We start from the raw sequence: 23,678 nt of genomic DNA, 5'->3' as shown, positions 1-23,678 counted from the left end.
TGGGGAAAATAATAACTACTAAGGGGAGGGGGGAGGTGAAAATTGGTATATCAACCAAACAAAAATAGAATAAGAAATTTCTTTTAATTTTCTATCATATTACAGAGTACAGATAATATTTTACCAGCCTACCACATACAACAAAAATATCAATAGTTTTGATATATTATCTTCTTTGATCCTGTTGCACTTTATGAATATGAACTCACTTTATATGGGAAAAAGCTTTCTCGCCTCGGCACCCCTCCCAAGGTTTACCCTACCAGCCGAGAGGATATAATAAATATACATAAATGATTGGCATGAATTGTGTTTGAGGCAATAATTATAATTTATGAGAAGATTAATTATTCTTTTTTTCCTTGTGCCTTGGCATGTTCTTCATGTGGAGGTACCACTACCACTGGTATTGCGGAATGATGGAGACAGTAGTCACTCACACTGCCCAGGAATGTACGGCGAATGGTACCCAGACCACGTGAACCCATGACAATCATGTTGGCTTTTTCATCTTTGGCAAATTTGCAGATGACCTCTCCAGCCTTTCCACCCTCTTTAAAGAGCTTGAACTCAATCTGTTAAGCATAACATTAAAAATCTCTTTAAATTTAAACATGGAATGATTAAATGGAAAATAATTCAGTTGCGATTCAATTACCTTCTTATGCTGGCATTTTCTTCCATAGTTTTCTAACGAAGCTACTGCTTCTTCATCAGCTTGTTGGACAATACTGCGCCAATCTTCATAGTAGGAATACCCATCTAGTAATAAGAGTTATTATGATATGAAAAGGCTTTAAGTATCTAGCTCGTGTTGCAGCCCAGTGGAGTGGGAGTTTAGTGTTAGTGGGGCTGTGGGGTGGGGAAAGAGGGGGAAGAGGGCTCGCAACATCATACTAAATATCATACTTACAAGGATAAGGTACAGCTGGCATGGACGGCAATTCAAAAGAATGAATGATAAGAAGAATGTCATCTGGCCGATGTAAATTATTGCAGTAGACTGTGTGATGAAAGTAAACCAAAACATTTATGAGTAAAAATGATTAAAACAACCCGTGTTGGTACATAAATATATGAATATGTACATGTATTTATCATAGTCATGCATCCCAAAACTGTGTTCCCAACCCCCCCCCCCCCCCCCCCCCAACAGATATGTTAAAGCACAGTGTTCAAGCCCAGGGGGGACACTCCTTTATGAAAGGGGGCAGGGGTCCTTGTCGTCCCTTTTAGGGTTTGAAATCAGGGTTGTGCTTAGGGTGATAACGACGGGAATGCACACCAACTGAATTTTGTGGTCCCTTTTAGGGTATTACATCTACAAAAAGGCAAGCGATTTGTATATGACGACGTTAGAGCAGACAGCGTTTGATGCAAATATAATCGAGAAACCAAACAAAAAAATGTGTTATTGATTGGTCCCTCTTAGGGGTGAAATTACATCACTGCCATGCCCATCATCCCAAAATACAGGTCCCTTTTAGGGGTCATTTTCGGAATTTCCGACGAGGACCCCCGCCCCCTCTTATAAGGGAGTCCTCCCCCTGGGTGTTCAAGTTGACAGTCTCCAAATTCTGATTTCCCCCAAACCATAAATTTTAAATGGTCCTTTAATCTATTGATGGGTTGCAAGTATTCCCAAGAGAGTCAAAAGACTAAAACATGGTGGCCATTATGGTGCCACTATTACAATAAATGCTAATAAAAAATATTTTGTTAAATGGCACTCCCCCAAGAGGCTACGATGATGCACACGATGAGCAATCGAAGAATTCCGTGTAATGATTCAAGATTCCGGACATTCCAGTTTCCAGTTTCTAGGCAGGCATATCTAAGGTTTATTAGACCAGGTCCACACGTTATAAAGAGCGAGATCATCCCTAAAAAGAAGCTCTATCGAGCAATAATTATCAATGCAAGCGTTTGATACCTGTTACGAAGCGAATTTAGCTAGTGCCACGTGCGCGTTTAGATAAATCGATCCGTTAGAAAAAATTTTGTGTATATTGTGTAAATCTAGTAGTTAACATTATATCATTATGAATGCAAAATCATTAATATGAGATTTAAGCTTATTTGTGCATGCAAAAAAAATTCTTTTAACTCATAAATCATAATACTAAATCCTTTGCTCTGTATAAAATATTTAAATAAGCGTTTTTACATGCAATAATTAATCTTATTTGGAATACTACTCTTTAGGCGCCCCATAATTTTTACCTAAAAATATTTCAAGGTTATACATCCTTGATAAAGGATTTGCTTTTTTTTTTGGCTATTTTCTGTAATCATTATGTACTTCGACGAAAAGCTGTTGATCTGCTAAAAGAGCTTTTACTTATCGTCATCTTATTAGGTTTAGATAGTAGCAAGACGGATATTGCGAATATATTTATTAAATTAAGCTTACGTTTAGAAATAGACCGATGTAATGTCCATTCGTGTCCATTCGATATAAGCACTTTTTGCTAAATATTAAACCGTCAATACAGGATCTTGTAGCATTATATGAGGTGTTGAGATTGTACGTTGAAGGTGACAAACTTGAATAACAGCTTTAATTAAAATTCTCACACACTTACAATCAAATGCTTCCTTGCTGCAGGAACTGTTGTCAATTGCAAGTACAACCCTTCTTTTAGACATAATGAAGATATGTTAACGAGTCAGAAATGCTTTAAACCAGAGGATTTAAACTTGTGATACAACCAACCCAAATAATTAAATGGATAGGAGCTGTGAATCAGGCCAGGTCCAGGTAGAATCCAGCCTCTCCCTAGGATTGCAATCAGCTGTTTATAATATTATATATACAAATATATACATGGCTTTCATCCAGTCAGACAAGACGCCCTACAGGCGTTCACTGGGTTGCCTGTATCATGCCATATGAGAAAAGAAAAGAATGATTTCGTTTAACTTGTCTAAGATGATCTTCTCCCTTAAGGTGTTCTCTAACACGCGAGAGAGTTCTTCCTCCGATTTCCAAACACCGAAAAGTGAGTTGAAAAAACGAGGCGCAGCCGAGGTGTTTGGAAATCGGAGGAAGAACTCTCTCAAGTGTTTGAAATTACTTCTCAAACTAATGAATATTCCTTGGAGAAAATCAAAGAAAAAGTTTACGAAATTTAATGCAAATTAAGAACACATTTCCAAACCACCGTCACAGTAGTGATTTCCTTTGTTTCTCCTCATTAAATATTCATGAATATTTGCAGGTCCTGCCCTTTTTTAGGCCACAATAAACAGTTTTGCGTTGTGCATGTCACACTACTTGTGAATTTGATCTTGCGCTATGACGTAACAAAATCAAACATCCCAATGTTCTCTGTCAGAATCACCAAAATAGTGCAATAGCACCCAGGAGTCTCCACGGCACCACCCAATAATCGTTTGCGGGCGCCATAGGATGATCCAAGTGCAGTCAATGGTCTTGTCAGTAAACTTTGCCAGTAAAGATAGGAAAGCATAGGTCTACTTTTCGCGGATCGATGTTGCTTATATGACTGATAACGTCTGATCGAACTAGTACAGGCTTATAAGCAACCGAATAGGAATAAAAATTTTTTCACTTAAAAGATTGCCTTATTGTTGAAGATTTAAATCTAATTAAAAATAAATAAATAAATAAAAGGATTAAAAAAGAAACATTTTATGTGGACAAGACGGGATTCGAACCCACTAATAAAAAAAAGTTTTTTTATGCGATTCCACTGTGCCATACCCCCGAGACATCCGCAGAGCTGAGGCGGCGTATGGACTTCGGATCTGACGGCGATTAAATCCTTCTGCCCTTGGGTGTACGAATTACGCAAGAAAATGTTCTAGCCGAAAGCATCAGGGGAGAGACCAGCCTGCAAAAAATAATTTGCGGATACAAAAAATCCCGGATACGTGTGGACGGGGCCTAAAAAATGCTGAGTACTGATACTGAATAAAGTAAAAATAGAGCAATTTGCTCTCTTAAGTGTAGCTAGTATATTGTTCTGTATAGAATGCACTAAAAACAAAACCAATAATTTTTATTTATTTTACTTTAGACAATATTACATAAGAACCAAAATGCATTTCAGTCTTGAAATACACTATTTGGTATGTAGTATTCAAACATTTTAAAAATAGTTATATAGAGTGTGAGCGATGTGACTCAAAATCCCTTTGAGATATGAATAACAATGAAACAGCCACCATCTTGCTTGATCTAACAAGAGAAGCTAATGAGGAATGCTTTGTTACCATCAACCAAGATGGCGGCTATGATGTAAAATGCATCTGCTCTATAGAGCACTTGTCGTATGACTGTGAAAAGGTCGTGGCACGATCATGGTAGTGGCACAGTAAGGTAATGCCAAGGTCATGGCACTGCCAGACTAATCACATTGATCAAAAACAACCCAGCCAATTAAATTGTACACAGACACTATCATGGAACGCTTTTCACAAGCTCTATTTCATATACCAGTATTTTCATATATACAATGGCGGATCCAGGGGGGCAAAGGGTGGCTGAGGGCCCCCCCTTTCAGCAGAAAAAAATGATGCTTTTTTATATTGTTTTCCGTCGTGTTGACGAAAGAAACTCAATTAGCCCCCCCTAAACTCAATTAGCCCCCCCCCTAAAATTTTGGCTGGATCCGCCCTTGATATATCCCAATGGGTCAAGGCTTTAATTGCATATTGTATATATAGATATTTTATATGAGTGCATAATTAATGTGCATCATACTTTATATTTGAGGCAATATAATTTAGTTGTGATGATGCAGAGATCATTAATGCTTCAGGATTCTGCTTTAGAATGTTCCGGCGGTGGGGGTATCACTGCAATTGGTATGTGAGCATGATGGACACAGTAGTCACTCACACTACCCAGAAATGTACGGCGAATGGTACCCAGACCACGTGAACCCATGACAATCATGTTGGCTTTCTCATCATGGGCAAATTTGCAGATGACCTCTCCAGCTTTTCCATTTTCTTTAAACAGCTTGAACTTAAGCTGCAAGCACACATACGATTAACAACATTTAAATTATATACAATATGCAACACAAATACATAAACCAAAGCAAAATATGGCTACCAATATGAATAAGTTTTGTTCTGGACCGACTGGCCTTGTGTTCTTATTGAAAAATGAAAGTGTTTTCACATGCCTATGAGAGGCTAGTCATTCCAGAGCAATAGTTTTTCTAATTGGTTGCCATATAATTTCGATTTGGTGTATATATAGGTGGAAATCATGAGATCTTAGTTATATAGTTAAATGGTTGGCCAAATCCACTTGGGCATAATGTTTTGTAATGAGAATAAGATTCTTTGTTTGAGTTCAAAGTGATAAGTTTTTTGAAGTACACTCTATAGCAATAATATATTTTGCTATCCAGAGATTTTTTCCATACGAAGCCTTATTTATAAGATATTAGATTTTATATCCCATGCCATTTCTCCTCTAGTCATAATTTATGAGCTCAAACATTGTCTTCTCATTAATATTGAGGTCCCCTTTCCATTTCTGGTGTTCATTTTGACCCAACTGCTCTTTTTAAGGGGGGACTGGTCATGTGACCACTTGTCGTTAAAGGCCTATTACCTTTTTTTGTTGACATCTTCTTCCAATGCTTTCTAATAATTGTTTTGCTTCTTCATCTGCTTTTTGGACAAGAGTGCTCCACTCTTCATAGTAAGCATACCCATCTACAAAACATTTAACATAACAATATAAATTTTTGCCTATTAAAAAACGATTACTTGACTGTCAATTACTTTATGAATCAATTGCCTGTTACTTGGATGTCTACTATGGAAAATTTGGAGACTTTGAATATGCCATAGTATTCTTATAACTGTCATGTCCACTCTTTATTGTACGATTGTCCCACCCTTTTTATTGATACATTTAAAACATTCCAAGTATATAGTCTGTAGCATACTGACTTCTTGACTCAATTTTAATTACATACAAAAGGAATGTTTGGAATGTATCAATGAAAATGGATGGGGCAATGATAAAAAAGTGGGCGTGACTGTCATAAGAAAACTAAGGAATATTCCAAAGTTTGGTGATTTTTGTAGTAAATAAATAGGGAAATGGTAAAAAGGACTGGCACAAATGGATGTACCCCTAATTAAAACTCACACTAATCAAAAGAGGCTTTGCACTATCACGTGATGGCAGCCATAACAGGAGGCACAACAATAGTCTTTTTCCCTGGGAAACCAAATTATTTCTCATGTGAATCAGATTCAATTTGTTCCTGCCTCCTGTGATGGCTACCATCATGCGATCGTGCAAAGCCTCTATAAAATAAATAATTAGAAGATTGTTGCCCAGGGGGATAGTTATTCTTTGGGGGACTTCAAGGAGGGGGGGGGGGGGGGGGGTCTTGAGTATTTTTTTGTCATTTAAAGATTTCACCTGCTCCCCCTCTGCCATACATTATGAATGCAGCCTTAGAAAAACATTTACGGTTTGAGTGTCTTCACTTTATATTACTAGCATTTTTGACATTTCTAAATCATGGCTAAATGTTGAAATATTGAAATTGCAGTAAGGTGTAAGCATGATGATTACAAAAAAAGTTATCTTTAACTTTAAAAATATTTGATGCCCAGACATTTTGGTTCCATCTGGAGCCTTCCACAGTGGTACAAAAACTGCTAGCAGTACTGTTATCTACTGCTATGTACTCTAGGTGCACTTTGGAGATGTTTTTTTTTTGAGTTTGTATCCATAATCTATAGACAGGATATTAATGTAAAAATTAAAAAAAAAAACCAAGATCTGAAATTATATCTTTGTCAGATGACTTATCAATAGCTAGTCTCCCTCGCATCCGTTTTTAGTGTCGGTTGTCACACAAGGAGCGTTGCATGATGTATGACCGACACTAAAAATGGATGCGAGGGAGACTAATCAACAGCCTGCCAGAATGAAACATTGTTATTGGCCAATGTCTATATTTTACCGACTTACGCCATACAACACCCCATACATTAGACCTTTAAGTGTCAGAAAGTACTAATATTTATACAATGCACTTCCTATTTGATAATACTGTATAGAAATTAGTACTATTTATTCTGTCTTGAAAGAGCTTCCAGGGAAAATAGTACACAAGTATCTTGAAAAATCAGATAACAATATTATTTTTACCTCCCTGAAAACTTTGAGCCCTGGGATTGCAAGTGGAAAGTTACTAAGTGTGACAGAGTCAAAAGACACTATTTTGGACAGTAATTATTTAGTCATAAATCTATATTTTTAATTAGGAATGCCTCGTGTACACATAGGAATGTAATTCTTTAGTTAACTGTTTGCGTGGAAAATGCGTAAGCAAGAAATAATTTCCGTACGTAATTACATTACAGTGAGTCATGCCTAGGTTTGGCGCTTGTTTACGTAAGTTCGTGTTTGGGACATCCTGTTTGCGCCTAGGGCGTGCAACATTGCATAGGATGTGTAAGGTCTTAAGAATGCAGGTTTTTCCATAAAAATAGGCCCAAACTAAGCTTAAATCAGTGTAGTAAAAGTTCTTGAAGACGTTGCACATATCAAGACAAGGAATTCTCTACGATGTAAAGGTATGAATCTTTGAAGCCTTTTACACTTATACCTAGGATAGATTTAGGACAAATCTATGTTAATATCGTTAACTAGTCGTTATATTTTATAGCTTAGATTATCTATATATTTGTTAAGCATTCGTTTCATGTTGTAGTAATTCTAGTCGCATTAGCGCGTAATTTAGTACAAAGTTATTCACGCAGTAGTAATTTAGTAATCACGCTGAGTGTATCTTGTCTTTTAAACTCTTTAAGACGTTTACTATAGGATCGCTACCGCCTTACTCGCTTGTTTAACCTTTTTACTACGATAAATAGCCTTAACTGCGGGATAAAAGACCTTTTCTTTCCAACCTTTAATTTGTTCGCTACTTAAACTCTACACTCAAGGTCATTGTCGCGACCGCGTGTTCAGTAAACCGTGTAATTCTTAGTTTGTCATAAACAAAGGTTAAAATACTTACCTAAAGCCATAGTTAGCCTCTAGTCAATTTTTCCTATTGCTTTTTCCATTGGTTTAGTTCATTTTAAACGGTTTACCGACTTGTACATTAAACTTTGCAACCTAGTAATTTTCACTCGCGTATTGTAAACACTGCTAATCAGTATGCAATATTCAAATTACCTGTGACGTAATTTACGTATTTCCGTTTCTATTTATATCCAGCAAAACTGTATTCTATTCATAACTTTTTAGCTATTTAGATAAGCTACAAATTTATTTTATCTCATTGTAAATATTTTTCTTGTTTTCATTAGAGATATCCTGTAATCTCGTTCCCGTTTTTTTTCATGTATTGTAAAGTTGTGTGAATTTTTCAATAAATTCTTTTGTCAAAACCACTTGCAATCTGATTCATAGCTGAGCGCCTTGCCGCCGGTTACATAAGGAGTCAATTCTTTAATAAATACTGAAGAAATCCTTCTGTACTTATTACTGATACTTACAAGGATAAGGTGCAGCTGGCATTGATGGCAGTTCAAAGGCATGGATAAAAAGAATTAGATCATTTTTGTGATGCAGATTTTCACAGTAGACTGTGTGGTAAAAGCAACAAAAAATATAGATTAATCAAAATAAAAACAAGCCCTGTCTCTGCATTTGAAATTAGATACAAAAATGCATAATGTATTTTTCACAACTTCTTCCCACAGATAAATGGAGAGAAATTTATGGGAATTGAATGACAATTCAATTAGGTCATGGGGGTGGGGATTTGAGGGGGGAACAATTTTTAAAATCAACTGTAAGCGGGGGTATGTACATTTGTTGCAATTTCAAAATAGTGGCTCTGAAGGAACTTTGTAAGGGGGTCCATATATTTGGGGGGTGGGGGGGGGGGTAAAATTTGTACAGTTCTTTTTTTCCAGAAAACCACTGCCCCTGCTGGTACATAATAGGGACCTTAAGCTGTAGGACGGCAACGTTGGCGACAACGTTGGCAAAATTGAGGCGCTTCAACCTTCTATTGTATTATTATTTTGTGTTTACCTAGTATTTTACTCAATAAGCATCCCCGTTTTAGAGTGAAATGTTGTCTTTTGGGAGCGCTTTACTTATAAAAAAAATCAGCAAAGATAAGCTTTTGGCGTAGCTGTTCTCTTTAGTACGTAAAAATAGGACATTTCACGTCTTACTTTCAGCATAAGACGGCAATGAGCAATTAGTGCTATTGTATGTTTGCCGTCGTCGTGGTCGTTGCTGTCCTGCAGCTTAAGGTCCCTAATAAACGATCAGTCCCTAAGAAATATCTATAATTGATATCTTTTTATTAGGAAAATTCTTTTTTGTCTTTTATTTATTAACCATAATAGAAAAACAATGTTAACAACATATTATAGTCATATTAATTTTTTTTAGATCAATGTGAAGGCACAAAACCCTTTCCAGCCTCCTTAATAAGATCTAAGTATTCTAGGTAACGCGGCGCGCGTAATTTTACACCCAGCTGCTGCTCCATACCAAGCGCCGACATAATTTGGATAGCATAGTTTGGCATTCAACCATAAAATTTTATGATCCATGTTTGGCGGTCAAGTATTACTACTCAGTAAGACGAACAGTACTGGGTTTCATTTAGGACCAGAACAGAAATTCCAACATTCCAAAAAGACAAATAATGAATACCTTGGATAACCACACAAGCTTACTAAAAAAATTATTTCATGCAAACATCCACCCTCTTACACACGGAATTCAGTTCAGAAAACATTTACAAGCATTAATAAACTCTGACAGAACGTAGTTGGGGATTTGTCAGATAGTGAAACCCACAACATTACTACACATTTTATACTCACATTCAAAAGCCCTTTCACTGTAGTGACTGCCATCAATGGCTATTGCAACCCTTCTTTCAGTCATAGTAAGATATTCTAAGATGAAACGAAGTCAGAAACTTGCAAAAATGAAGTCTGATAGTAGCGTAACCGGAGACAAGTAGTAGGTGCTGGAGACTAAAGGCGACTCGTTTCGACTCGATCGATATCGCGTGACAAGTTGTCACAATGGGGACTTACGGAATTTAACCGACTATTTTCCGACCACTAACGTTGCCGATAGATATCTGTATTCCTTCTCTTTTTGTTGGCATAAGAATCTATATATTGCTAATTTTTAAATTAAAAATTTGGCAGCTCATATCCTATTATGGGATTATAGAAAATTAGAAAATTCAGTGATAAAAGGGTAAGTACTTCATGTATTCCTGATTATAATGTCCTGGCGGTATGCTTTGTGTAATCGTGCATGGTGACGCTCTCCAACTGTATCCTAGTGCATCCAACTGTATCCTAGTGTATCCTCTGTATCCCAGTGTATCCACTATATCCTAGTGTATCCAGTGTATCCTAGTATATCCACTGTATCCTAGTGTATCCAGTGTATCCAGTGTATCCAGTGTATCCTAGTGTATCCTAGTGTATCCTAGTGTATCCTAGTGTATCCAGTGTATCCTACTGTATCCACTGTATCCTAGTGTATCCTAGTGTATCCAGTGTATCCTCTGTATCCTAGTGTATCCACTAGGATGCAGTGGATACACTAGGATACAGTGGATACAGTGGATACACTAGGATACACTGGATACACTAGGTAAAGGTAAAGGACAACCCACACAGAAAGTTTCATACTTCAGTTTATTGTTCATTTTTACACAATGTACACACATATAGATCCTTACTGACCAAATGATGCTTGGTTCCAGTACAAAATGGGACGTGAGGTGCAAATTACAATTTCCAATTAAATTTACAATTTGATCAAATCAAACAAGAAATTGCAAAGTATTTTTGAAATTTTTTAGACATGCTAGCTCAAACAAAACATGTAAACCAGAATTTATATTAAAATACTATATTAATAACTAATAATAACAATACTGATAGCTTTCTTGAAAAAATGGAAACAATATTTAGTAAAAGAAGACAGAAAACTCAAACTAATCCATAAGGAATTGCCTATTGAGAGTTAACAAAACCCATTTTAGAAGCTTGTTGTGGTGGAACAATAGACACTGGAACCTCGGAATGGTGTAGACAGAAATCACTAACGCTTCCGACTAAAGTACGGCGCACAGTGCCCATGCCTCTACTTCCCATTATGATTTGATCAGCCTTCTGGTCCTTGGCAATGTTGCAAATAATTTCTCCAGGATCCCCTCCCTCTTTAAACAACCTGCACTTAAACTAAAAAAACATGACAGGTTTTAATTGATAAGATAAACTTTTTATTGCCGTGATAGTTAGGAGGTTATTTACAAATGGATAAATTATATACTCATAAAGAATATTCTCCATTTCCTTTATTAGGGACCATTCATTATTTATCAGAATGGGAGTGGGGGGTAAAAGTGAAAAACTAATCAAAAAATCTTTTCTCCAGCCCCCAAAACGAAACAAACAAAAAAAAAGGCAATTGGATCAAGATTTGAGCAAAACATAGGCTGGGACTATGTGGGATTTGGACCCTTATGGTAACATTCATAATCCTTTTTCATAATTTCATAGTTCATTTTGTTGGGCTTATAATAAACACTATTATTTATGGTGATGTACGTGACTCTCAATGGAGTTTTCAACAAGAAAAAGAATTTGTATAAAATTATGCTCTTTTATAGTATATATAACATAATGATGTGAAAAAATTAATGGTTTCTTACCTTCTTCTCAGAACATTTATTCTCATAATACTCCATCACCTTTTTGGCATCATCCAAAGTCCTTTTCATGTGTTTTTCCCAGTCTTCTGGGAAAGCAAAGCCATCTAAGAAAAGAAAGATAATTAGATTCTTTATCATGATATCAGCTGAATAGGCCATTTTGGCGTAATGATTTCCCATTTCTGAACATTATTCTCTCGAGACAAATATACAATTCTATGTTTCCCTATTTATGTGCAGTCTTCTCATTCGAAACTGTTAAACAATGAAATGATACTCTAGGGAATGACACATGATCTGTAATATTTAAAACATTACACCCAAGGCAAAAAAGTTATAATTGTAATGATGACTGTACATTTTAATGTCAACAAATATCAACAAGAAATTTCTGTTGTCCATTATTGAAAACAGTTTCACACCTCATGGAATCACTTATTTAATCATTATTTATTGCCCTGGAGTGTGTGCATTGTGGGATAGGATAGGTGTTGTAAAAATACTCTTTTGTACAAGATCAAAAAATATAATTATTCTAACAAATTCTAACATGGTATTTTTAACTTTTACTTTTCCACATGGGGGTGGGGGTGGGGTGTGAGGAGGGTGGGGGTGTGAGTGGGGGTTGGGGGGTGGGGGTGGGGGTGGGGGTGGGGGTGGGGCAGGGTGGTTCTAAACTCGAATCCAGAACAAAAATAACATGACACCCACAACTTTTATTCAGTGTGTAAACAAAATGAACAAAAAATAAAATAAGCAAGGTTTTGCACAAAATACTTACAAGGATAAGGAGTTGGAGGAGCAGAATATGGATCATACGCGTGCACTAACAGCACCTCGTCATTTGGTTTGTGGAGTGACTCATTATACCCTGCGAGTTTGAAAAACTTGGATTTAAAATACTACAACAAATCAACTTATTAAATTCCGCAGTAAATACAACGCTATTTAAGTAGAACTATTTTAAGTCCCTGGAAAATTTCCTTGTTTCTTCATCACTGAATTTCAACTTTCTCTTTACTTGCGTGACCCGAGATAAAGACTTCTGCAACGTGTGAAGGGTGCCGAAACCAAATGTTTAAACAATTTCCAATCCAATTCTCAAGGAAAATGAATATATTCAAGAATAATAAGTACATTTTATGTACTTTTTCAGCTTTTCTGAGCATTTAATGCCCTCCATAACGCTAAAGATTTGAGTATCTGGATTCGCTGTTAATGGTGACTGAAAATTAGAAATATGCCTGACCAAAAATTTTCATTATAAAGCTAATGTCTACATGACGTCCTGGTACTTACAATCAAATGCTCGCTCGCTGTTTTTACTCCCGTCTACGGGGATAACGACTTTTCTTCCTTGTTTAGCTTCAGCCATTTTTTCTGTTTGATTTGGTTTCGATTTTGTGGCGAAAAGTCCTAATCGCGATAATATAGTTTAGACCTAGGCAAGATAGAACGCACGATCGAACAGTCACTAGGGCCGAGTGCATCCGAGTAACATAAAAAATCATGCCTAAAATCATGTCACCACAGGATACCCAAATACGTGGATAACTTTGTGCAGTGTTGCATGCTATTAGTTTGGAATGTTTATAATAGACCTCCTCGGGTCCGACGTAATGTTTTCCCATTTCTTGATTTCTTTTACAAGTAAATGTAAGCAAAATAACATTGGGATTTGGAGTCACCTATACGAGGTGAATTTATTTCTATTTTTTATTAGAGCACCAGCTATATATCTGTTCTGGGGGAGGTGGGACTCCCATATATATAAGGGTGGGGATGTCTGAAATTTTGACAATGAATCTAAATAACCCGAGTTTCAGGCCTAAGGTGGCCCCGAGTCCTGTCCTGTTTGTTGTGCTAACTAAATGACAGAAGACAGATAATGAAATGCAAAAAAAATATCCTGAATTACAACTGTCTTTCTGACAGTCATAATTTAATCTCAGGCATCTTATTGCTTCAAAAACACCCAGAGGTAGTGGCTTATTACTCTTTGTTAGTCCTTTTAGATTTGCAACACTCTAAGAGGTACAGCAAGCATCCCACACATCTATTTCTTTTGTTTTCAAAGTTTCATTGGTGCTATTTTGTAATAATTAGTTATTTAGTACTATTTCACAGATACATGTATGGTTTAATTGCACTTCAACTCAACTGGAATTTTTACTGATATCAATCCTCCCTCCACCTCCCCTCACTGATTCACACACACACACACACATGTACTACAAATCAAACTTCTATTGTACATCCTTGGGTTGGTGTGGTGCAGATAGAAAAAAAAATTGATGATTGCTGTGTAGTAAAAGAGGGAATTAAAACAAAAACACAAAGATGAAACCAGTGTACAGTTTAATTAATGACTCTTTTGAGTAAAAACACCTCATTTAACTAAATTTCAGAAACAGAACAAAATTCTCACAATATGTAATTCACATAAGCCGAAGGCCCCATCTACATGTTCCCAAATATTCTTTTAAATGATTTTTTTCTTTGCAGTTCAGTCTTCTGTCCACATGTATCCGATGAATACCTACACCACTTAAAAATACAACTTTTTGAATATGGATAGAGTGGAGGGGCAAAAAAGATTTGAAAATTTGTGCAGAAGGACACTTGCATGCATTACGGCATCATTTACTACCACAACCAAAATCCCTTGAACACTTCCTTCTGTTCGCTTACTTAGCAGCAATTGCCTTACCATTGTCATGAGGGAATACAAATTTGATTAAGAAAGGAAATTCACCATGCATCTTGGTAGTGGTAGTAAAATGACGCCATTATGCAAACGGCCAAAATGTAAATATCAGGTCAGGTGTGGACAGGCCTGAGTGTGATTTTTATTTTGATGACGTCAAGAAAAGTCAGTGGCACGCGTTATTTAATAAAATTAAAAACTCGAAAACTATGTGGTCAAATATCTTTAAATTTCTACAGTTTTTCTTCATAGAATGATAAGGCAACTGATGCAATATGAAAAATATTTGGACTACAGCAAACTTTTTATCATGGAAAATGAATATTTCTTTAATATCTTGGTTTCTGTAGTCACAATTTTAATATGACACTGCCATATAATAGGTAACAAAACAAACTTTCATATTATGCAGTCTAAAAAAGATTGACCACCGGAAACTCGAGATTTTAATTGTTCAATGGCAAAAAGGGCCCGTTTTGTGGCGGACGTGTCGTTGCTATGGTAACTAGTCACGTGATCATTTTCACAAAAAATGATTCCTAAACTCATAGACTTTAATATGGTGAGTGTATCAGATATCAAGATATAGATCTGTATTTGCTATAAAATAATTTCTAATTCTATTACTCTAAAGCCCGGAACTACATGAAGCCTCCTTAAATCTCATACAAAATATGGTTCTTGCTTTGATAATCTACTTACCACAAAAAATTAAAAGAAAAAAATGACAACACTTTTAGGATACAAAAAAATCTACATATAATCCTTAAAAACAACAAATATTCTATTGTTTTTAACTTTCCGGACTTTCACATAAAATATGATTTACCAAAAAGAAAAAAAAACGGACCAAACTGTGTTATTTTATACCACAGTAAAGAATCCAAACTCATACCATAATAATGGATGAATAAGGCCAAATTAAAAATCAATCTGTCTTTACCGGTGGAATGACAGTCACTGGAACATTACTGTGATGCACACAGTAATCACTAACACTACCCATTAATGTACGTCTGACTTTGCCACAGCCTCGAGAACCCATAAGAATTTGATTGGCTTCTTGATCTTCTGCTAATTGGCAGATGGATTCACCTGCTTTACCACTTCCTTTATATAGCTTACATTTCAGCTGAAAAATATGAACTATAAGTTAGGGACTATAAGTTTAGAATAATTTCAGGTCACGCGTCATTTCCTAGTGTATCATTTCTTTGTTTGACGATTGCGCATGAGAAGACAGGCATGACAGGCCTTAAACAAAGAATCTTATTCAAAAGAAATAACGTATGGTCTGAAATGGGAAAACATTACGCCAGAGCTAAAAAGGTCTATCTACGTGGAATATCATACAGAAATTAATGACCCTTCTTCTCTCAATGAAACAAATATTATAACCCCACCCAATTTTTCTTTCAGTCATCTTCAGTGGACAAACTTTTGATTGAATGGGAAAAAACAATGATCTTTCTTTCAAGCTGTGTAAAAATATTCTAGCCTCAGAATAGCCTTTAGAATACCTATTGGGAAAACCATAGGACCTAGAGAGTAAGCGTTAACAGAGCAAAGGGGGATGGGCCAAAGGAATCCAGAGGAGGGCCATTAAATTTCTACTCAGTCAAAAAGGGGGTCATCAAATATTTCATACTACACCTTTTGCTGTTCATTAACCGCAAAGGAATATTCATTCAAGCGAAAAAGCATTATCATTAGCGCGAAGAGGCACACAATAACGCGAACGGAGTTTCAAGAGCGCGATGGAACTTTCATTAAGGAATTTAGCATAACATTGGACAATCATGAATATGTTTGTGCAGGTTCATTAGTGTTTTCGAAGTTTCATTAGCGCCTTTGTGCAATCAATAGACAAAACCACACATTCAATAACGGTTTTTGGACATTCATTAGCGCAATACATTATTACTTTACTTTTTACACGGGAATTGTAGGATTTTAGCTTACTTTACATTTTTTACAACCCATGAATATATAGAAAACATGACGTTAGGTATAAATATCAACTCACTACCTAAAATCCTACAATTCCCGTGTAAAAAGTAAAGTAATAATGTATTGCGCTAATGAATAATGCTTTTTCGCTTGAATGAATATTCCTTTGCGGTTAATGAACAGCAAAAGGTGTACTTAAAGAGAAGGGACAAGAATTGGACAAATTTCAAGTGGAGGGTCATTTTTTTATGCAGAAATTCTTACCCCTTGTTGTTGACACTTTTTACCATAATAATCAATAATCTTTGCTGCATCAGCAATGGTTTGATCTACAGCTTTGTTCCATTCATCTGGTAAAACTGTCCCTCCATCTGTGGATTAAACACTTAATCTCACAAATCTATGAAACAAGAGTGTTAATTAAGTGAGGACATCCTTATATCCAATAAACTAAAGATAATGACTATTAATAAGACATTTATCAAAGATACTCTTTTAAAATGCTCAGTCCTAATTGATGCGCAGTAAAATATTTGGATATCTCTTAAGTAAATATAAAGAACCTTCATTTTTTACTGTTTATGCTTGAAAATTTTATTATTTCTGTTAAGCATGCACAGTTGTAAGAAATAATGGCTCTGGGTACGACATTGGTATATATATATAATATATATATATACACACAATAACAATAACAAATTTCTCACATGCTGATTGGTTATTTCTTGTCATCAATAAGAGGACAGACAGATAAAGCTGAGGTCAACAAGCGTGCACTCTTTTCGTTGGTTGTTTTGATTGCTAAAAATGAGAAGTTTTTTTCGTTTTTGTTATCGTAAAAAACAAATAGACATCAGTTTTTTATGTGTCTGTCCTCTTAGTGATCATAAATTTTGTCATCACATTGTCAAAGTAGTATGCGGATCTACTGTACTTTGACAATGTGATGACACAATTTATCAGACACATAAAAAACTTATGTCTATTTCATGTTGAATATATGGACCTATGGACCTTACTTACAAGGGTATGGAGAAGAGGGGACTGTCGGAGGTTCTTGTACATGAAGAACAAGAAGTTCATCATCTTTCTCATGAATATGATTTCTATACCCTGAAATGAAAACATCACATTATTGGGAGTAAACTGCTAGCTTAGATATCATAATAAGACAGGAATACAGATAAATTACGAAAAAGAAAGGATTTCTTGACTATTCAATAAACCAATTAATCTTTATATCACAAGGATAAATAATGCTGATTCTCATAATATGCCTACAGTGCAACTACTACGACAGGGGCCTCTTACACCATCTAGAAAAGAAAGTAACCAATTAAAATGTAGAATGAAAGCAATGCATTCCACTAACTTTGGGTAGTGGGGCCAATCAGAAACCTAGAGTGTACACTGTACAAGAATTGGTAATTTGACCCTGATGTTACATGTAAACAACTAGATAGCCATTGTCATTTTCGTGTGGGAATAAAAAGATATGTTGAAAGGCTATTGCTCTCTGCTGCTTTCTGATTGGCTCCACTACCCAAAGTTGGAATGTATTGTTTTTATTTTACAATTTGAATGGTTCTTACTGTCTGTGTCCCCAGATATAGTAGTCTCGCTGTGATAAGTTTTACTGCATTTTCAATAGAGCACAAATAGACCCCTTGCAATCTGTCAGAATGCAGCTCAATTTGGAGGACATAACGATAGGTTTTCAATCTTCAGGAGATTGAATTCTTTTGTTTTGTCCCCCAAATTGAGCTGCTTTGACATCATATACAATGGGTCTATAAAGTATAAAATGTAATAGATAACTTGTGCTAAGGGAAATGGTGACCAAGTAATTAAACAACAATTAACTATTATATATCCTCATTACCTACGTACAGTAGCTACCCTCTCCATGCATTTCACAATCATAAATATCATTACTACAGACACTGAATTATTAGCAGCATTACATAAGCTTATTACAGTCGCTGGAGGGAGATGGAATGACAACAACACTTCTTGAGGCATTAGGATACCAAAAATGATGATTTGCTCGAAAAAAATTTTTTTTTGAAATTTAACAACTTCAAACTTTTGTCTTTCATATGCTAGTGAAACATCTTGCAATTTTTGATTGAAAAAGCCATAATTTTGAGACAAATCGAAATCGTGACTTTATCAAGAATGGAAATGTACCGTCATTTGCAATAACGTTGAGTCCAAATGCTCCTTTATCCTTGAAAAAAGATCCTACATTGCGATCATTCAGAACACCAGATAATTTGACAAGTGATAACAAAATGGAAGGCTCAAGATGTTTTGACCAACACCATCGTAGCTCCCTGCAGCTTCCGGCTCCAAACAAAGAAATGCATTTTCCTCAAATTTTTTTTGCCGCTAAAACCTCAACTTTAAAAAGCTAAAAGTCCCTTGGATTTCATTCGATTTTTCTAAAATTTGGAGAGTTTAAGAAGTAATTCATGATCCAAAAAAGTGTGTCTCCGATTTTTGAAATTTAATTTCTTTCCAAAGTTATGACGCTTTTTACTTTAAACAACACTCCAAAAGCAATAGCCAAAAACAGTGAGAGATATAAAACAGATATCAAAAATCTGGGACACCCTTTTTGAGCTTATTATCTCCTGAGTATGTTAAGACATTTCTCGCACACATAGCTTAAAATGTACGTATCTGTTCACTGAGGCATGGTCAAATTTTGCTTTGAGGACAGTAATGTGAACAACAATTTTAAAAATGGTATTTTGAAGATTACTTCATAAACTATGTTTACTCAGCTTTTAGAAAATGTATTCTTTGTTTGTGTTATTTTATAAAGCCAGCGTGTTATTTATGTTTGAGCGTATAGTGGTCATAAATGTATTCTAATACCTTAAATCACAATGAAATTTAGTTTATGAGCTGGTGAAGGCAAGAACAGCTAAATATTACGCTAATTATCTCGAAAGAAGAGAAGTAAGGCTTAAATTTACCCTAAATTCCTATCATTTTAGCCGATGTAAACAAACCGTGACGTCATTATGAAATAGGGCAATTAATAAATTTATATGTAACTACTAGAGTACAAACACTAAAAGTGTGCAACACTTTGCACTATTTAGTAGTAAATAGTGCTAATTAAACAATAAAAAACAATAGGATTAGCATAATTTAGCAGTATTTAGTGGTATTATGTTGCACACTTATAGTGTTTGTACTCTAAATAACTGGAATTACTCGTAACATCGAGGCTTGTTTATACTCAATGATATGATTTTTCTTTTTTGTGTGTGTTTTGTTTCGTGAAAAATATAGCTAAGCTGAAAACATAAATGTTTTAAAAAGTTTGAATGAGAAATTAACTTCTTGCAATGAATTTCAAAGAGAATATAGAAGCTCAGGCGAGCTAACTATAACGAGCTGAGCTCTGCAAGATGGGCAACACGGTTTGAACAAAACAACGCTGGCTGTTAACACCTATTCTCCAACATTATCTCCTTCGCAATAGGAGCTCAACAAGATTATATTTGCACGTTTACACTTGGTATATTCAAAACTAATATTCGTGCAGTGAAACACGAAGAACATGGGGTCTACCTTTCCTGACTAACTTACATTCAAAGGCCTTTTCGCTGTGTTCACTTCCATCCACTGGGATAACAACTTTTTTTTTTGAAGACATTTTCAGTTCTGATTTGCCCTTTTAAAAACTTCTAAGGCACAGATTCGTTATCTCACAGCCTTATAAAAGCTCTCTTAATAATAATAGTATATCCAATAACACTGTCTATATATACGTCACGATGTAATACGATGGCATTCTTAACCTGGCCTGCTACCCACAATGCAACAACCCTTATCGCAAATCTCTGTGACAGTTCTGCAAAATTCCGCTGTTTTTTAAGTTTAAGAATTTATCCCTTTTTATTTAGATATTCAATGAACTAATAAAAAATAGCTGATAAACTGAATTTCAAAAATGTCAACATATCTTTAAGTTGGAAAATCATGAGGTAGATATTCATTCCTTGAAAGCAAATAGAAGCTGCTGGAATGCGCCTTTTCGGGATTGGGAAAATGGGACTTTATGCACTGCCTGGGAATGGGATTCACGAATAAAAAACATGAATTAAAAAATGGCAATGGGATTAAGATTTGAACAAAGCATAGCCTGGGATTCTGGGATTTGGTCAAATGGGGGCTGGGAAATGGATCAGTAGGACTCCCCTTCAGGACCCTTTTCTTCTCTCATCCCTCCCCCCTCGCCATCTTGTTTTGGTAGACGTTTATGTTATTCAACCCTAAACCTTGGTATCTGGCACTATGTTTTTTTCCAAAAATGGCTTGCCATTTCAAGAGCAAAATTTCAGCTTTCGAAAGGGAAGATCTTTAAATATACTTCTTTTACTTACTTTTTTATCTGTCTATACCATCTGTTTTTCCTTCCGTCGCCATTAGTGACTTATATTTACTCACATTTCATTTACAGTTTTAATTGAATTCGACCACCTATATGACAGCACAGTTGGAGTTTGCATTATTGAAAATTAACTGAAGTAGAAAAGAATTCTTTTGATTAAAGCATTTTCTGGTTTGACCTCTTGAATGCCATGTTCTCGCATTTCACACCATTAATATATTCTCTTCGGAATAGGCCGGTTTTTTGTTTGCGTGGTGTTCATATTCATGTGTCTTCTCATGTGCAACCGTTAAATGAATAAATGATACTCTAGTTATTTACTCATGACCTGAAATAGTCAAAACGTTACGCCCAAACTAAAGAAGTCTATTTTTAAACCACTTCATCTTGCCGAAGAGATCATAGTTAACTAACTAGTTAAGCCGCACGGAACTAGCGCTTGATAAAATTCATTCTACGTTTCTTAAATTCTCAATACTACAGGGCATGCATAAGGGGTTTCCATGGTCATTGTAAAACCATGACTTCTTAGTTTGTTTCTGGATTTTAAGTTGGATTCATTAATATTAAACATTTCAATTTTCTTTCTTATTACAAATACCTACATCTGCTTACGTTATTCATAACAAATATTCGAACAAACTCCTCAACTCAAAAGATCTTTCAGTTCATGCGTAAACCCCGAATTACTGATTTTTACATTCAGTATTTAAGGACAAGCTGATTCAGTCGCAAAACTGATTACTTATACATATTTTGTCTTGCTTATGAAGTTAGTTTAAACAAAACCACATCGATATTAATGAAATTCACTTGCTTCGTATTACTTTTTTGGAAACGATCACCAAGAGAACTACAAACTGGATTGTATTGTAACGTAAGCACGAGACCAATAATGCTCTCCGTACTAAATTACTCAGCTCCGGTTGATAAAGAAATTTAATTTTCAATGATTTCACGCTGTTCCCGTACAGTGTCAAACGTTGAAAAATAAATTTATTCGCAATCATAAAAAGATGCATGACGTCTTGAAAAATACTTCGTATCGGATAAGTATCGATTAACTGAGTCAAGCTCTAACAATGGTCATTTCTTAGTAATGTGTTCAAATGTATTCCCTTCACCAAGGAAAAAGATTTAAATAATTTATCAATTTAACCATATATTTGTTCTGTAACCAAGTGTCTAGGAGTTAGAAAACTTAAACGACTTGGACGACTTGGACCAACATGTCAGATTCAGCTCAACGAACCTTTTCAATCTTGTACTTTCTGTACCACTTCATTGGCACTACTTTCGCCCAGTATAATATGGCAGGAGTAAATCTCATTGATCAAGACGGCTTACGAGTATTAAACTTTGGTCCAGTCATCAATGACAAAGCAATAGAAAACAGTATTTTCGTTGCGTATGAGGGCAAGACTCGCAAGCAGTGTCTCTGGGCATGTAGTTCCTCGCCTGGTTGTGTTGCATACAACTATGGCAGTAACGAAGGTATCTGTCAGTTGTCCAATGATACCTCGCCATGCGCGTTGGTTAAAAAGCCAGGTTTCATCCATCAAGGAGTTTCCGTAAGTTTTGATCAATTTTACAAGTAGAAAAGTAAACTATTGTCTATCGTGTTTTACGCGGCTCCTTTTCTTCCCATCGCAAATCAATTTTCATTTAGTTCATCTAATTTTTTTCTTACTTTGTTTCTAGAATTTTAGAGAATGTTACAAAGGTACGTAATTTCCAAATGTATCAAAATCAGTTCCTTTTAATGATAAAAATAAACCAATCATTATATTATAATTTTTTTCTCCTTTTTTTTAGTATCCGGTATCGATATTTCGGTGACCTCTGATAAAGTGGGAAAGTTCGTGGTAAACGGAAAGGTCTTTGATCTTAAGGTAATGACTAACAAAGTCTTTGTTTGCAGTCATTATAGCGTAAAATCCGGTTATAAAAATCCGGTCATTCACTTCTCTAACTGATAAGCTTTTTCTGCATTCATATAGGACCACGGATATAATTTCCTCACAGTTCATAAGAACGGGACCATCAACGGAGAAGTTAAGGTTTTCGATATTCATTCTATCGATGATGTCGATGTGGAAGCCATGAATGCATACATAGACGGTTTACCAGATGATTTGATCGTTCTCATGGCTGTGGTCCATCCTAACCATCTCCATGTCGTGGGCCACATCCATCTCCTTGGCTCCAGCTACAATGATGCTGATGTTGAAGGCAAACAATGGTGGGCGTTGATCGGATACAAGGGAACTCGTCAACCTTGGTTCAAAGAAGGCCTGGAAAGTACCGTATCTGTTACACGAAGTGTTACCACATACACACTATATTAATCGAATGATAAGGGACAGAGAATGGTCGAGTGCTATCCCAAGTGCCTTTGCGTAGTTATTATTGTTTACTTAGGTTTTAACAGGTTTTTATGCATCTTTTTTTTGCTTCTACTACTACTACTACTACTACTACTACTACTACTACTACTACTACTACTACTACTACTACTACTACTACTACTACTACTACTACTACTACTACTACTAAGTGATTGCTTTGAAATTTATAGAAGACATCTTCCACTATAATTTGGCAAATAGAAGTAGCAACTTTTAGGATCTGTACTCCAAAGTACTCCTGAGTTTTTTTGGAAATATCTCTAAATTTCTTAGAAACACTTAGAAATTAGATCATGTTAAAAAGTAAAAGTATGACATACACTCTACTTGATTTTTTCAATTTGAAAAATAAATGTGTCAGTTTAGTTGTTTAAATGACATTTCACCTAAATCAATCATTCAAATTGGGCGCCTATTTTGAACAACATATTTGTTTTGACCTCTTTTCTCGACTATCTAAGAGCTTTCGAAAC

At 35.6% G+C, this 23,678-nt stretch overlaps 4 protein-coding genes across 8 annotated transcripts in view; 1 reads left to right on the top strand and 3 right to left on the bottom strand.

The window, feature by feature from the left end:
• Positions 1–65: 65 nt before the first annotated feature.
• On the bottom strand, positions 66–2,926 carry LOC116304092 (uncharacterized). Its single transcript, XM_031713748.2, has 4 exons — positions 2,586–2,926; positions 914–1,003; positions 659–762; positions 66–575 (listed from the first exon to the last, which is right to left on the bottom strand). Exons 1-4 carry the CDS (start codon positions 2,647–2,649, stop codon positions 348–350), a joined length of 486 nt encoding a protein of 161 aa, XP_031569608.1. The 5' UTR covers positions 2,650–2,926; the 3' UTR covers positions 66–347.
• Positions 2,927–4,010: 1,084 nt separating this feature from the next.
• LOC116304093 (uncharacterized) lies at positions 4,011–10,144 on the bottom strand. 2 transcript variants are annotated; one of them, XM_031713749.2, is made up of 4 exons: positions 9,871–10,144; positions 8,518–8,607; positions 5,597–5,700; positions 4,011–5,002 (listed from the first exon to the last, which is right to left on the bottom strand). In XM_031713749.2, the coding sequence occupies exons 1-4, from the start codon at positions 9,932–9,934 to the stop codon at positions 4,784–4,786; spliced, it is 477 nt and encodes a 158-aa protein (XP_031569609.1). In that variant the 5' UTR covers positions 9,935–10,144; the 3' UTR covers positions 4,011–4,783. The 2 variants fall into 2 exon arrangements, with proteins under 2 accessions (XP_031569609.1, XP_088892511.1); XM_089036385.1 differs by lacking the exons at positions 8,518–8,607; positions 9,871–10,144 and adding an exon at positions 8,034–8,261.
• Positions 7,223–23,678, top strand: part of LOC116303238 (organic cation transporter protein) — a 40,953-nt gene continuing 24,497 nt past the window's right edge. The window contains exon 1 of one of the 2 annotated variants that reach the window (XM_089036376.1): positions 7,223–7,587. The gene's annotated coding sequence lies outside the window, so the exon portion shown is untranslated. The remainder of the gene's footprint in view (positions 7,588–23,678) is intronic. The other variant, XM_089036378.1, reaches the window with a different exon arrangement.
• On the bottom strand, positions 10,694–20,177 carry LOC116304095 (uncharacterized). Of its 3 annotated transcripts, none has more exons than XM_089036384.1 (4): positions 19,993–20,172; positions 17,410–17,499; positions 11,730–11,833; positions 10,694–11,256 (listed from the first exon to the last, which is right to left on the bottom strand). In XM_089036384.1, the coding sequence occupies exons 1-4, from the start codon at positions 20,057–20,059 to the stop codon at positions 11,029–11,031; spliced, it is 489 nt and encodes a 162-aa protein (XP_088892510.1). In that variant the 5' UTR covers positions 20,060–20,172; the 3' UTR covers positions 10,694–11,028. The 3 variants fall into 3 exon arrangements, with proteins under 3 accessions (XP_088892510.1, XP_031569607.1, XP_031569610.1); XM_031713747.2 differs by lacking the exons at positions 17,410–17,499; positions 19,993–20,172 and adding exons at positions 12,511–12,600; positions 13,029–13,228; XM_031713750.1 differs by lacking the exons at positions 10,694–11,256; positions 11,730–11,833 and adding exons at positions 14,071–15,568; positions 16,651–16,757 and having other exon boundaries at positions 19,993–20,177.

This window comes from Actinia tenebrosa, unplaced genomic scaffold (genome assembly GCF_029948245.1).
Source record: "Actinia tenebrosa isolate PJP-AT-01 unplaced genomic scaffold, QUT_ActTen_1.0 PGA_scaffold4__44_contigs__length_22323623, whole genome shotgun sequence".
Taxonomy (NCBI): Eukaryota; Metazoa; Cnidaria; class Anthozoa; order Actiniaria; family Actiniidae; genus Actinia; species Actinia tenebrosa.
This window is presented reverse-complemented; position numbering and strand designations above follow the sequence as displayed.